The sequence below is a fragment of the Protopterus annectens genome, chromosome 2.part1 (assembly GCF_019279795.1).
Source record: "Protopterus annectens isolate FY-2018-M chromosome 2.part1, PAN1.0, whole genome shotgun sequence".
Lineage (NCBI taxonomy): Eukaryota > Metazoa > Chordata > Ceratodontiformes > Protopteridae > Protopterus > Protopterus annectens.
The window spans coordinates 930,137,781-930,152,431 of NC_056729.1; the positions used below are offsets into that span (position 1 = coordinate 930,137,781).

General features: G+C 42.7%; 1 protein-coding gene across 6 annotated transcripts in view; it reads right to left on the reverse strand.

Annotated features, from left to right (window-relative positions):
• Nucleotides 1-14,651, reverse strand: part of CLCN3 (chloride voltage-gated channel 3) — a 1,613,231-nt gene that overhangs the window by 1,473,513 nt on the left and 125,067 nt on the right. For 5 of the 6 annotated variants that reach the window (XM_044062561.1, XM_044062563.1, XM_044062565.1 and 2 more), the window contains one exon: nt 12,544-12,719. In XM_044062561.1, coding sequence (XP_043918496.1) covers nt 12,544-12,703 — 160 coding nt within the window. In that variant the 5' untranslated portion in view covers nt 12,704-12,719. Of the gene's footprint in view, nt 1-12,543; nt 12,720-14,651 lie in introns of those variants that run through there. The other variant, XM_044062567.1, reaches the window with a different exon arrangement.

Here is a 14,651-nt window from a genome sequence, read left to right on the forward strand (position 1 = left end):
CTCTAACTTAAACGGAAACCTTTCCCTGTCCAGTCACAAAAGTTTACCACAAAATATGCACAAAAACACAATTATACACAACGATAGCTGTTAAAACAGCTTTTGGGTAAAGATTAAAGAATTTCCTGACAGAAAAACTCTCAGAAAAAAAGCACTTAGCTCAGCCAAGTTCGAGACCACGTCCTAGCTTGTAAGCGGCAAACGAGATCTGGGGAAGTAGTGGTGGTGCATCCTGGGATATAGAATAGCTCAGCCAATAAGAGACTTCGCTCTATAGCATAGCGTGTCGAGTCAGAGCCGAGGATCGGCTCCGAACCCATCAGTACAGAATGTAGGCGAGATAGGATCACATAACATCTGGTTTTCCATGGTGGGTGTAGCAAAAATGTATGCAATGTCCTATCCATTTGGAAATGGTCCGTTTTGAGATCGCCTTTCCTTGAGATGCTGTAGCAAAGGATACAAAAAGCTGGTCAGATTTTCTGAAAAATTAGTTTTATCCAAGTAGTAACGTAGCTGCCTGTGAATGTCCAAGGAATGCAGGAGTCTTTCTCCTTTGTTCTGTGGATTTGGAAAGAAGGTGGGTAAATGGATGGTTTGATTTAGAGCCACACTGGATACCACCTTAGGCATAAAGGAGGGGTTAGTTCGTAGAGAAACTCTGTCTTGATGAAAAATGAGGAAAGGCTCTACTGCCATTAGTGCCTGAAGCTCTGAGACTCTTCTGGCTGAAGTAATTGCTAGCAGCACGGCCGTCTTCCATGATATAAACTTTAAGTCAGCTGAGAAAGCTGGTTCAAAAGGAGGTAGTGTAAGTTTTTCCAGAACAAAATTGAGGTCCCAAGTTGGTGTTGGTGCTCTCCTGGGAGGCCTAATGTTTTTGGCCCCTCTGAGAAACTGCCTTAGAAGTGGATGCGAAAATAAGGGAGGATCCATGTTGTAGTGAGCTGAAATAGCTGAGGCGTGGATTTTAATAGATGAAAAAGAAAGGCCTTAGTGTAACATCTCAGTTAGATATTGTAGAATCTGAGGTATGTCCGGCTGAAGGGTATTTTGGCCTTTAGCTTGGTTCCAGGTGCAAAACCTTTTCCATTTGTCTGAGTAGGCTTTCCTGGTGCTGGGCCCTCCTGGCTTCCAGAATAACCTCCATAACAGCTCGAGAAAGAGGAGCTGGCTGGTTGCTTACGTGATTTGCCATGCAGCCAAATTTAAGGTTTTGAGCTGGCTGTGTAGGATCTGACTGTCTTACTGTGTGAGCAGATGAGTAATTTGTGGTAAAATCCATGGTGGGCCCTGGGCCATATTCCTTAATAGTGGGTACCAGTGCTGGCGTGGCCAGTCTGGGGCAATGAGTATCATTCGGGGTCTCTCCATCCTGACTTTCAGCAGCACCTTTGTGAGAAGGGGCAGTGGAGGGAAAGCATATACTGTCAGCATTTTCCAACTGAATGAGAGTGCGTCCACTTTCCAAGCTTGATGGTGAAACGCCCTTTTGCAAAATTTTGTTAGGAGATAGTTTTGGGGGCTGGCAAACAGGTCTATGTCTGGGTGCCCCCATTTTTGAGTTATCATTGCAAATACTTGTGGATCCAGTTTCCACTCGTGGGGATCCATGATGTTTCTGCTTAGGTCATCTGCCAATGTGTTCTTTTTTCCTGGCAGGAATTGAGTTTGTAATTGAACTTGGTAAGCCAGTGCTATGTTCCACAAGGTCATTGCTTGCCTGCATAGAGGGTAGGAGTGTGTACCCCCTTGTTTATGTACCACATTACTGTGGTGTTGTCTGTCCTTATTGTAAGCTGTCCTGGATGTAAGAGGTCCTTGAAGGCTGTCAGGGCATTCTGTACAGCTAGCATTTCTTTTTGATTGATGTGCAGATTCCTTTTATCTGCAGTCCATATGCCTTGAACGCACCGTCCTGCCATGTGTGCCCCCCAGGCATAGTCCGAAGCATCTGTTGTCATAGTTTGCTTGGCTGGGGGTAAGGTGAAAGGCTGACCCTTGTTGAGGTGACATGCCTGTGACCACCATAGGAACTCCTGTTGAAGGCAGGGAATGAGAGGTATCATTGTTTCCAAGCTGTGGCTGTGTTGAGTCCATACACTTTTTAGGTACCATTGTAATTTCCTCATATGCAGTTTTGCAAATGGTATTAGTAGTATGCAAGATGCCATGAAGCCAAAGGCCTGCAGAAATGTTCTTGCAGGGAGTTGGGTCTTTGTTGCCATTGTTTTGAAGTATTGAGTTAGTTGTAGCTGTTTGTTTGGCATCAGATAAGCCATATGGGCAGTTGTATTCAAGCTGGCACCCAGGAATGTCATATTTTGTGAGGGCACTAGTTTTGTTTTCTTTTCGTTTACTGTGTACCCTAGGCAACTTAGGTGTTTTACAAAAGCCAGATGTTGTAAGAGAATGTCCTTGCTTTCTGCTTGGATGAGGCAGTCGTCCAAGTATGGATATATTTGAATTCCTCTTTGTCTGCAGTATGCAATAACTGGTGCCAGGCATTTTGTGAAGACCCTGGGCGTAGTAGATAAGCCAAAGGGCAGTGCAGAGAATTGGTAATGGGTTAAACCTGCAATGAAACGGAGGTATCTTCTGCAATTTTGTCTGATAGGGCCATGCAGGTATGCCTCCTTGAGGTCCAACGTTACTAACCAAGCTTTCTTGCCCAACATGGGAAGAAGCTGCTGTAGTGTTAGCATCTTGAATTTTGGTACTTGCAAGAAGGTGTTTAGAATTGAAAGGTCCAGAATGGGTCTCCAAGCATTGTCTTTTCTGGAGACTAGAAAGAGCCTTGAGTAAAATCCTTGGCCTTGTTCCTGTGTAGGTACCAGTTGAATGGCTCTCATGTCCATGAGAGCTGTAATTTGTTTTTGTGCCTCTGCCCATTGATTTTGTGGCAGGTTTGGCATTCCTTTTATCCTTGGCAAGGTGTGGAAATGGAATCTGTATCCTTGTGAGATAATGTCTAGGACCCATTTGTCCTTTGTGACGATGCGCCAGTTGTCTGCAAAAAGTGCTAATTTTCCTCCCAAGGGAGCTGCCAAGAGAGTTTTGCTTGGCAGTTTGAGGTGTAAGTCATTGCGTTTGCCTTCTAGTAGTTTGGGACCTGTCTTCTCCTCCTTTCTGTGTTGCAGTGTCCCATTGGCGAGGTTTGTAAGGGATTTGTGCTTGTCCTCTGCCCCTTGGGCATCTGTATTTACCCCTCTGTGGTCTGTCAGAAGCTGGAAAGGACCAATTTTTTGTTGGCCAATTTCTGCTGAAGCGTGGGGGCTGTACCTGTAAGAAATCTTTGACCATCTGCATAGATTTTGCCTTATCCTCCATTTTCTTTAAAATCTCTTCTGCTTTAACGCCAAATAAGACATCCTGCTGTAAGGGTGCATTTAGTAACTTTGCTTTAACATGATCAGGCAGAGTTTGTTCTTTTAACCAAGCATACCTACGTATAACAGACCCAGTAACAGCTGCTCTACAGGAAGCTTCCAAGGGATCAAATCCACATTGTAAAGCATGTTTGCCCACCTGTTCAGCTGCATGCAACAGATACTGCATTTCCTTGAATTCAGACTGTTGAGGGTGCGTGCTCATCTTTTGTTTAATTTGAGACATTAGGAATTGCTGGTATTTAAGCATGTGAAATTGACAATTTAGTGCTCTCATAGCTAGAGTAGCTGAGGTGTAAACCTTCTTCCCCCACCTATCTAGTGCTCTGGAGTCCCTTTCAGAGGGTACAGGATTTTTAGCCATAGAAGCCTTAGCCCCTTTGGGACCCTGGGAGATTGTCCCTGGATCAGCAACAGGGCTTTTGTAGAGGAATTTGTGTGAGTCAGGCACTCTATAGTATCTATCTGGTTTGGCTGGAGCAGGAGGCAGAGAATCTGGATTTAGACTAGATTCTAAGTAAACATCATCCACAATGTCTAAAACTGGGGGGATAGCAAGTGGTCCATGCTGGGGGAGCAAAAGAAACTCTCGGAGCTTTTTCTTTGAGTCTTGAGTAGTCCTGACCTTCCCAGTGGAAATGTTCCCTCATGGTATGTAAGGTTTCCCCAAAAGAATAGTCTTCAAGGGGAGAAGCTGAGGGAATGGAATCTTCAGCATCAGAATCTTCATAAGGGGGAAAGGAGTAATCCTGTTCCTCAGAGGAGCCTGAGGAAACAGACACTTGATCACAGGAGGCACAATCCTCCTCTTGTCTAGGTCTTTCGTCGGGGGGGGGGGTTGGGAACCCCTGATTAAAGAAATCAAATCTTCAGCCATTTTAAGCATCTGTTTCTTAGGCATGGGGCCTTGAACTGGGGACTGAAGCGCAGTCTTTTTTGGTTTTAGAGGTGTCTTAAGCTTAGCATAAGATTTTATGGTGAGTAGTCGGTCTGAAGACACCTTGTGAAACCGAAGGTATTTCTACAGCACCGGCATCTCATTCTTCAATGTCGTCGGTAGGGCCTAAAGAAAATGGCTGCGTCGGCCTAGAACTCTCTGCTGGAGAATCCGAAGCGGTCTGGGGATCCAATTCAGTGGTAGCCAGGGGCTGCGTAGGCGCCTCACTGAAAACCGGAGAACCGGCGACCGACACAACTCAGGGCTCAGAGTCTGGCTTGGATCTAGGCTGCCTTTATCTTTGCGTTTTTTATGCATGTCGGTAGTCGGTTGCTCCGACGGCATAGTGTATTTAAATTTCCTACCAAAGTAGTGTCGTGCGAAATCAAAGCGTTGCTTTATAGTTCGCTTATTGAACCTAGCACAAAACCGACAACCAGTGACGTTGTGGTCTGGGCCTAGGCAAGGTATACAAAAAGAATGAAAGTCCTTATCAGGTATTTGCTTCCCACAAGAAATGCAATTGTTAACTTTTTCTGATATCGGACTGAGGCAAGAAAAGGTTCCCCAATGGGGGTACTTAGCTTTGAAGACTTCGGACTGAAACTCGATTAGAAAATCTCAGGTGTCGGCCGACCGGCAGTTGCGAACTGCTTCTGCTTCGGGCACTGCACGGCAAGAAAGACTGAAGAAAATGGCGTTGGATGCCTCTCATATACCCCTGGTGCACTGATGTCAGGGAAGAAGCGACAGCAACCGATGCCGGACCAAGACTTTGGAATTCGGGCCGACTGAGGGACCGCCTCATGGCAGGATAACCCAAGTGTGATGACTGCAGCAGGGTAACACGATGAACATCTAATTGATCCAATCTTAAAAACAGCCAAGTTGTCTGCATACAGGATGGCATGTGATCTAAGACACATTACTTACGAATACGGTAAACACTAACAGTCCAAGTATATACTCTCATAGTGGGATACCCTAAGTAATCTGTATAGATTTGAATATAATTGTACTTTTTATCATCCTGAAGGATCACTTTTTGAGACAGCTTAGAAATCATGCTACACAGACAGGAATGCCTATGCTATTAGCATACAAGGCATCCCTGGACCCCACTCTAATGAACCTTTTGCACACCTGCAAAACAAAAACATCTACTACTAGACCTAAAGGCCTAAATTTTGCTTTCAATGAAAATAGGACATGTTGGAGAGAGATGAATTTCAGAGAATTCCCTTTTTTACCTACCATAAATGTCGATGTTCGAGTGTATTCACTGCTGCAGTCATTACACTTGGGTTATCCTGCCGTCAGGCGGTCCCCGCAGTCGGCCAGAGTTCCAAAGTCTTGGTCCGGCATCAGTTGCTGTCGCTTCTTCCCTGACGTCAGTGTGCCAGGGGTATATAAGATGCAGCCGACTCCATTTTCTTCAGTTTTTCTTGCCCCAGATGTCAGGTGCCCCCAAATAGGTAGGCAATACAAATTGCTAATAAAACATCCATAAAAGGTAAAACCAAAACCTTCAGTTATCAGCAAATACACCACATAGGTAGTAAAGGGTAGAAAGGTATAGATAAGTTCCAGCTAAGAAAGAAGGGATGGTGGGAGGGTAACCTGGACTGCAGCAGTGAATACACTCAAACATCTACATTTATGGTAGGTACAAAACTGTACTATGTTCATCGTGTTTCACTGCTGCAGTCATTACACTTGGGTTGAATCCCCAAGCTGAGGTAGGATGGCTGGTTCTATAGAGGATTTGGGGTGGCTATGAGGCCCTGCAGCACTGCAGTGGCAAAGCCAGCTCTGGATTTAAAATAAAGAGGCAAGTGATAATGTTTGGTAAAGGTGTGCACTGAACTCCAAGTTGCAGCTTCCAGGATATCTTTGGTAGGTACTCCTCTAAGGTAGGCAGTTGAAGTGGCTGTTGCCCTGGTGGAATGTGGCCTAATGTTGCGAAGTACCTTTTTCCCATGTTGTGCGTAGCAGAAACAGATACAGTGTCCTATCCACTTGAAAATGGTCTGCTTTGAAATAGCCTTTCCCCGTGATCCTGCAGCATATGCTACAAACAATTGCTCAGTTTTCCTGAAAGCTTTTGTTTTGTCCAAGTAGAAACATAGCTGTCTGTGTATGTCCAATGAATGCAGAAGTCTCTCGACTTTATTCTGGGGATTTGGATAAAAAGTTGGCAAGTGAATAGTTTGGTTAAGGGCCACACTGGAGACCACCTTTGGCATAAATGAAGGGTTTGTTCTTAACGAAACCCTGTCTTGGTGAAAAATGATGAAAGGCTCCACTGCCATTAGTGCCTGTAACTCTGAGACTCTTCGAGCTGAGGTTATTGCCAGAAGCAGAGCAGTTTTCCATGACACATATTTTAATTCTGCTGTATTGGCTGGCTCAAAAGGAGGTAAAGTTAGTTTTTCCAAGATGAAATTGAGGTCCCAAGTTGGTGTTGGTGCTCTCCGGGGCGGTCTTATGTTTTTAGCCCCTCTGAGGTACTGTTTTAGCAATGGATGAGAGAAAATAGGAGGATCAGTGTTGTAATGAGCAGAGATGGCAAAGGCGTGGAGCTTAATGGATGAAAAGGATAGGCTTTGTCCAGCATCTCAATTAAGTATTGTAATATCTGAGGAATATTTGGTACAAGAGGGTCAAAGCTTTGAGCCTGGTTCCAGGCACAGAATCTCTTCCACTTTTCTGAATAGGATTTCCTTGTGATAGGCCTCCTGGCCTCCAGAATGACATCCATAACAGCCTTAGAGAGAGGTGTTGTCTGCTTGACTAAGGAATCTGCCATGCAGCCAGGTTTAAGGTTTTGAGTTGGCTGTGCAGGATCTGGTTGTTTTGTTGAGTCAGAAGATGCGGAATTTGAGGTAAAATCCATGGTGGGCCTTGAGCTAAGTTCTTTAAGATTGGGTACCAGTGCTGGCGCAGCCAGTCTGGGGCAATCAGGATAATTTTTGGCTTTTCTTGTCTGGCTTTTAGGAGTACCTTTGAAAGGAGAGGCAGTGGTGGGAAGGCATAAACTTTTAGGCTTTTCCAGATGAACGAGAGAGCATCCACTTTCCATGCTTGTGTGTGGTAAGTCCTTGTGCATAATTTCTGTAGTTGGTAATTCACTGGGGAGGCAAAAAGATCTATGTCTGGGCTCCCCCATTTTTGTGTTATCATGCTGAATACTTGTGGATTTAATTTCCACTCGTGAGCATCCATCATGCTTCTGCTTAAGTCGTCTGCCAGAGTATTTTTCTTTCCTGGCAGGAATTGTGCTTGCAGATGAACTTGATAGGTTAGAGCTGTGTTCCACAAGGTCAGGGCTCGCCTGCAGAGGGAATAAGAATGGGCGCCCCCTTGCTTGTTTATGTACCACATAACTGTGGTGTTGTCCGTCTTTAGTAGTAGTTATCCTGGATGCAGAAGGTCCGTGAAAGCTGTTAGGGCATTTTGTACAGCTAGCATCTCTTTTTGATTGATGTGAAGATGCATTTGGTCTGCGGCTCACTTGCCCTGAATACATTTTCCTGCCATATGTGCCCCCCAGGCGTAATCCAAAGCATCTGTTGTTACTGTCTGCCTGGCTGTGGGTAGAGTGAAAGGCTGTCCTTTGTTGAGGTAACATACCTGTGCACACCATCGAAACTCCTGTTGTAGGCAGGGGATAAGAGGTATTACTGCTTCCAAACTGTGACAGTGTTGAGTCCAAACACTTTTTAGGTACCATTGTAATTTCCTCATATGCAGTCTGGCATATGGTACTAGTAGTATGCAGGATGCCATGAACCCCAAAGGCCTGCAGAATTTTTCTTGCAGGGAGTTGGGTTTTTGTTGCCATCAATTGGAAGTACTGAATCAGGTGTCTTTGCTTGTCTGGCATGAGATAAGCCATCTGGGCCGTTGTATTTAAGCTGGCACCCAGGAATATTATCTCTTGTGAGGGCACTAGTTTTGACTTCTTGTCATTTACTGTGTTCCCTAGGCAAATTAGCAATCTTTTTACAAATGCCAGATGCTGTAGAAGAATGTCCTTGCTCTCTGCTTGAATAAGGCAGTCGTCCAAGTATGGATATATTTGAATTCCTGTTTGTCTGCAAAATGCAATTACTGGTGCCAGGCATTTTGTGAAGACCCTGGGCGCAGTAGATAAGCCAAAGGGCAGTGCAGAGAATTGGTAATGCATTGAACCAGCTATGAATCTGAGGTATCTTCTACAATTTCGTCTGATAGGGACATGCAGGTATGCCTCTCTGAGGTCCAAAGTAACAAGCCAAGCCTTCTTGCCCAACATGGGAAGAAGCTGCTGAAGAGTTAACATTTTGAATTTCGTAACATCCAGGTAAGTATTGAGAGTAGAAAGGTCCAGTATGGGTGTCCAGGCTTTGTCCTTTCTGGGGACCAGGAAAAGTCTGGAATAAAATCCTTGTCCTTGTTCCTGTTGTGGCACTTTTTGAATAGCTCTCATGTCCATGAGGGCTGTAATTTGTTTTTGTGCCTCTGCCCATTGATTTGATGGCAGGTCTGGCATTCCTTTTAGCCTTGGTAGAGTGTGAAAGTGGAACCTGTAACCTTGAGATACAATATTCAGAATCCATTTGTCTTTGGTGATTGTATGCCAATTTTGTGAAAAAAGTGCTAGTTTTCCCCCTAAGGGAGCTTCCAAAATGTAAGTGCTTGGCAATGGAAGGGGGAAGTCATTGGGACCGTTTCCTATATGGTTGTGACTTGTCTTCCCCTCCTTTTGGGGTTGAAGCACCCCACTGTCATGGTCTGTAAGAGCCTTGGGCTGAGATCTGCCTCTTGGGCGTCTGTATCTGCCTCTATGTGGTCTGTCTGACACTGGAAAGGACCAATTTTTGGAGGGCCAATTTCTGCTAAATCGAGGTGGCTGTACCTGTAAGAAATCCTTCACTGTTTGCATAGATTTTGCCTTATCCTCCATTTTCTTTAATACCTCTTCTGCCTTAACACCAAATAAAATATCCTGCTGTAAAGGAGCATCCAATAATTTTGCCTTAACATGATCAGGTAAACCTTGTTCTTTTAACCAAACATGCCTTCGTATCACAGATCCTTTAACTGCTGCTCTACAAGAAGCCTCTAATGAATCAAAACCACATTGCAGAGTATGTTTTCCCACTTGTTCAGCTGCATGCAATAAATCCTGCATTTCCTTATAGTCAGGATGTTCTGAACTTGTAAGCATTTTCTGTTTTAACAGAGACATTAAATACTGTTTGTATTTAAGCATGTGAAACTGGCAATTTAAAGCCCTCACTGCTAAAGTTGCAGAAGTGTAAACTTTCTTCCCCCATCTGTCTAATGCTCTAGAATCTCTGTCAGAGGGAACTGGATTTTTAGCTGTGAAAGCCTTTACCCCTTTGGGACCCTGGGAAATAGTTTCTGGGTCAGCAACAGGGTTTTTATAAAGAAATTTGTGAGAGTCAGGGACTCTGTAGTACCTGTCTGGCTTGACTGGAGCAGGGGGCAAAGAATCAGGATTTAAACTGGATTCAGAGAACACATCATCCACAATATCTAACACTGGCGGAATAGCGGGAGGCCTGTGCTGAGGCAATAAAAGAAGGTCTCTGAGCCTTTTCTTGGATTATGAGTAATCCTGGCCTTCCCAATAGAAATGCTCCCGCATGGTATGTAAAGTTACCCCAAAAGAGTAATCCTCAGGAGGACAGGCTGAAGGAATTGATTCTTCAGCATCAGAGTCCTCATAGGGGGGGTAAAGAGTATCCCTGGTCTGAAGAGGAATCAGAAGAAATGGAAACCTGGTCAAAGGAATCATAGTCTGTATCCTGCCTAGGCCTTTTATCTGGAGGGGGATAGGAACCCCTGATCAGAGTAATGAAGTCTTCGGCCATTTTAAGCATCTGTTTTTTAGGCATGGAGGCCAGTCCAGGTGAATGCTGTACTTGCTTCTTTGTCTTTAATGGAGTTTTAGCCTTGGCTGTAGATTTAATGGTAAGTTGTGATTGCTGAATACACTCTCAGAAGCTGATGCCTGCTCAGTGGCTCTGGACCCATCTGAGGGGTTAGTTTCCGTAGGCCCAATACCTTGAGTTTGCAGAGGTCTAGCCATCTCCACGTGGGAGTCGGAGGCGGCCTGTGGCTCTGAGGTAGCAGGTGTCAGGGGCTGCGAAAGTGCCTCACTGAGAACCGGCGACTGGCCTAGAAGAGGCTTCATTGTCAGTTTTGGGCCTCGGATGCCTATCCTTATTCTTGTCTTTGCGTTTTTGGTGTATTCTGGTCATCGGTTGTTCTGAATAATTGAACCTTCAGCCAAAGTAATGGCGAGCAAAGTCAAACCGACATTTAATAGTGCGCTTGTTTAATCTAGCACAAAACCGACTAGTGATGTTGTGGTCTGGGCCTAGGCATGGAAAACAGTAAGAATGGAAATCCTTATGAGGTATATGCTTCCCACAAGAAATACAATTATTAACTTTTACTGACATCGGTCTGAGGTAAGAAAAAGTTTCCCCAATGGGGTACTTAGCTTTATTGAAGACTTCGGTTCTGAAATTCGAATTAAAAATCTCAGGAGTCGGCCGACCGGCACTTGTGAACTGCTTTTGCTTCGGGCACTGCACAGCAAGAAAGACTGAAGAAAATGGTGTCGGCTGCATCTTATATACCCCTGGTGCACTGACATCAGGGAAGAAGCGACAGCAACCGACGCCGGACCAAGACTTTGGAACTCTGGCCGAATGCGGGACCGCCTGACAGCAGTCTAACCCAAGTGTAATCACTGCAGCAGTGAAACACGATGAACATCAGGCTCCCTACCCCTGGGAAACAAAGTCCCTCCCTAACCCTATTTAAGCACCACTTGGACCATTTGAAGGAAAATCCAAAATTCACCCTTGGTCTGGCACCTACAACGCTGATGGACAGAGGCATCAGTAAATCATGCTGTAACTAATAACCACTCAATATAAACACCTTAACTATGTAACTTGTGGGACTCATTTGGGTTGCACAGTTAAGCTTATAAAGGCCCTAGTGCTCATTAGCCTAGTATACAACTATGAACCTATCAGACCATTATCAAATCTTTTTTAAGGATGATAAAGTTAAATTAACAAGGCTCTTGTAAATTCATCAACAGGAGCGAATAACCCAGTGATTTCTATCACGCACCCTACAACTCTACTATAAAATTTAAAAAAAAGCAACACATGTTCATCAAACCCTAGATTTTTCCAATTCTGTAAATCTAGAAATTATTACAAAAATGTTTCAGACATCACACACATACCCTCCTGCAAGAAAACTGTATACAGACAGTCTGTATAAACATTGCCTCAAGTCTATTCTGAAAAACACATCCCAAGCCCAGTAATATCAACTCAGGCAATAAAAAGCAATTAAAAACAATAATGTTCAGTTTCCTAATACCAGGTTAAAATACAACATTTTCTGATTCTAGCCTTGAGAACAGACAGTAATCAAAGAGGATGTTATAATCCAACCTGTGTGTTCCAGATCAGTCTACCCTTTTCATGATTTTATTTGTTCCACCTTCATTAATATGGATGTCCATGAAGCAGAAAGTAGAACCATGTGATATGCAGTACAATGCAAAATGTAAAATGAGTGCTGAAACCCTAAGAAGCTTAGGTGTATTCCTCAGAAGAGCAAAACTAAGTGCAATCAGGGGGAATAAGTACTAAGTGAAACAGTATTACAGATTATTCCCACTTTTCTGAAATGCAGCAATCTTGGAATTAGACTATAGAAGAAACAGGGGAATAGGATGCTCAGGGCAGCTTGTACCCTCTTGTAAAAACATTTTCAGAATTCCCTGCATCAGTGCTCACAGCAACAGGTATTACAATTCTGAAAGAGAGAGAAAACAAAATGGGAAGCATCTTTACAATGGCACCTTGTCACCACTAAACTACCACATTTCTTTTAAAAAAAAAAAAAAAGAAGGGCTCTTAAGAACTAAAATGGTAGACTCCTCAGTTAATAAACTTGGATATTAAACTGCTAGTTATCCATCCAGATCCATGCATGTTACAGTTCTAAGCCAGGAAGAGCATATGTTTGTCGCTGCTCATAGAACAGTTAAGGACAAGTTAATGACATAAACTCACTAAAAGTTTGAAATAGCTATGACTTTCACCACAACATGCATTAAGTGCTAGTAGCAAATGAAAAAATCTCATTAATAACGTGTTGTTTACAACTTACCAGCAGACACATCCCCGTCTAGCAAACTGTCATCCTCAGATGTCTGAAAGTCCAAAACAATGCCAGCTCCATCTAAAAGTTCCTCATCGCTACTTGCACTGGTTATACTGTTATAACTGTTTCGGTAGTAAGATCTGCGAAAAAGTTGCTCAGACTCCATTTAGCTGCTTGGAAACCTGCAGAAAACAATGCAAAAAATCACTTGTACAAATAGGGTAAAGAAATTGAGACAGTGAAATGTGTTGAGCATATGCAGTAACAATGAAGATTCCAGTAACATGCATTTATGCTACAAATTAAAAAAATATATTGGTAGCATCATCTGTGTGGGCAGAAAGGCAGGCAATACTCAAACACCCACTTTTAGATGTTTAGACTTCTTATTTACACCTGTTAGGTACACTACTTTCAGCAAGTAAACATGACAGTAACCACTACTAAACTACAACAAACTATCTAGGGCACTTTACTTTCACAAAATAAACATATATATATATATATATATATATATATATATATATATATATATATATACACACACACACATACATATACACACACACCAATGACTACTGATAAACTGCAATAACCTTGAAAGATGAGCAGGTACCACATTTCCACTTACGGGGACAGATTATCTCTTAAAATTTCAATCCTATACTTTTTTTTTTTTTTTTTTTTTTAAGTAAATGCACTCTCTGCTTGTCTGCTTATACTGTCCCCTGATAAACCAAAGACTTACAACAGTATCAAGTTTTCCCACTGTCTTGCGTTCACTACGACACTTAAAAAAACAGGAGAAGCTGCATAATGTTTCTAAGTATCGGCATATCTCAAATTATGTTCTCCATACCTCTATCTTTTATGTAGGAAAAAAAATGGATACTGCTTAAGCAAAGGAAGAACTTCCCAATTCAGTCCCTGAATGATTCTGTGGGAATATGTGACACTGATTTGAGTCTTTAGCTAGCCCTGGAGCATTCTAATTGCCAACAAAAGTATAAATTCCATTCCAAACTTCTCAAAAAAAACAGTCTTTAGTCCAAAGTGTGCAGAAAGGAAGAAAGAAAATAATCTAGATGGTTCTGAATACTATACTGTATAAAGCCATTACAATTTCTTGCTGTTAAAAATCCCTTGCAGTGGATGCTAATGCACTTCATTTTGAGGACGGTCATCAAGCACTTCTGAATACTATACTGTATAAAGCCATTACAATTTCTTGCTGTTAAAAATCCCTTGCAGTGGATGCTAATGCACTTCATTTTGAGGACGGTCATCAAGCACTTGTTAAAGTTTTGCATCTCCCCATCAATGGGGATTCTTGGATCTCACTGCTCAACAAGTACATCAAGGGAGTGGCAGCAAACCCTGATTCCTGGAAGTCTGCTTGAGTAGCGCAGTGGTTCAGTAGTTAAGGTTTCTATCTCAAACCCTCAGATGCAGGGTTAAATCACTACCTGTATGGAATAGGCATTTTCTCTCCATGTCTGTGTGGTTCTCCCCCATATACTAACTGACTGGCACCTCCATACTGTCCATATTCACTAAAGTTCACCTAGCCACTGTGGTCGAAATCATGGCTAAAAAGAGTCAGATATAGACCAGTTCACTTACCTGGATAACAAATGAATAAAACAAAAAAAACAGCCAACAGTCAGTTTTATTAACAGTCACTATACCAAAACTATTTCCAATTTCACATACATCAGAAGATCGAACACTTAATTAACCACTCTAAAGTCAATTATTCAGTAACAGTATAAATATATTACCTGCTTATGCTGCAAGAATCTTCACTGCTTTAGTCAACAGATGTCAGCAACATCCGACCTTTCTTTTTAAGCAAATTCACATATACTGAGTAATGACATGGCTACAAATGTATGCATGTATGTATTTATTTATTTGACATCTGATTATTGGAAAAGTCTGACTAGGCAAGAATCCATTTCCAACAGAAGCCAGTGACGAAAAGCTCCAAAGTATTACAAAAACATTTTAAGAAAATCAATCTTGAAAGCTTCAAAAATAATACAAAAACATGTACAGTTTAAATTATACCACATTAGACATAATGTGAAAACACTGGTTAAAAACAGATACAA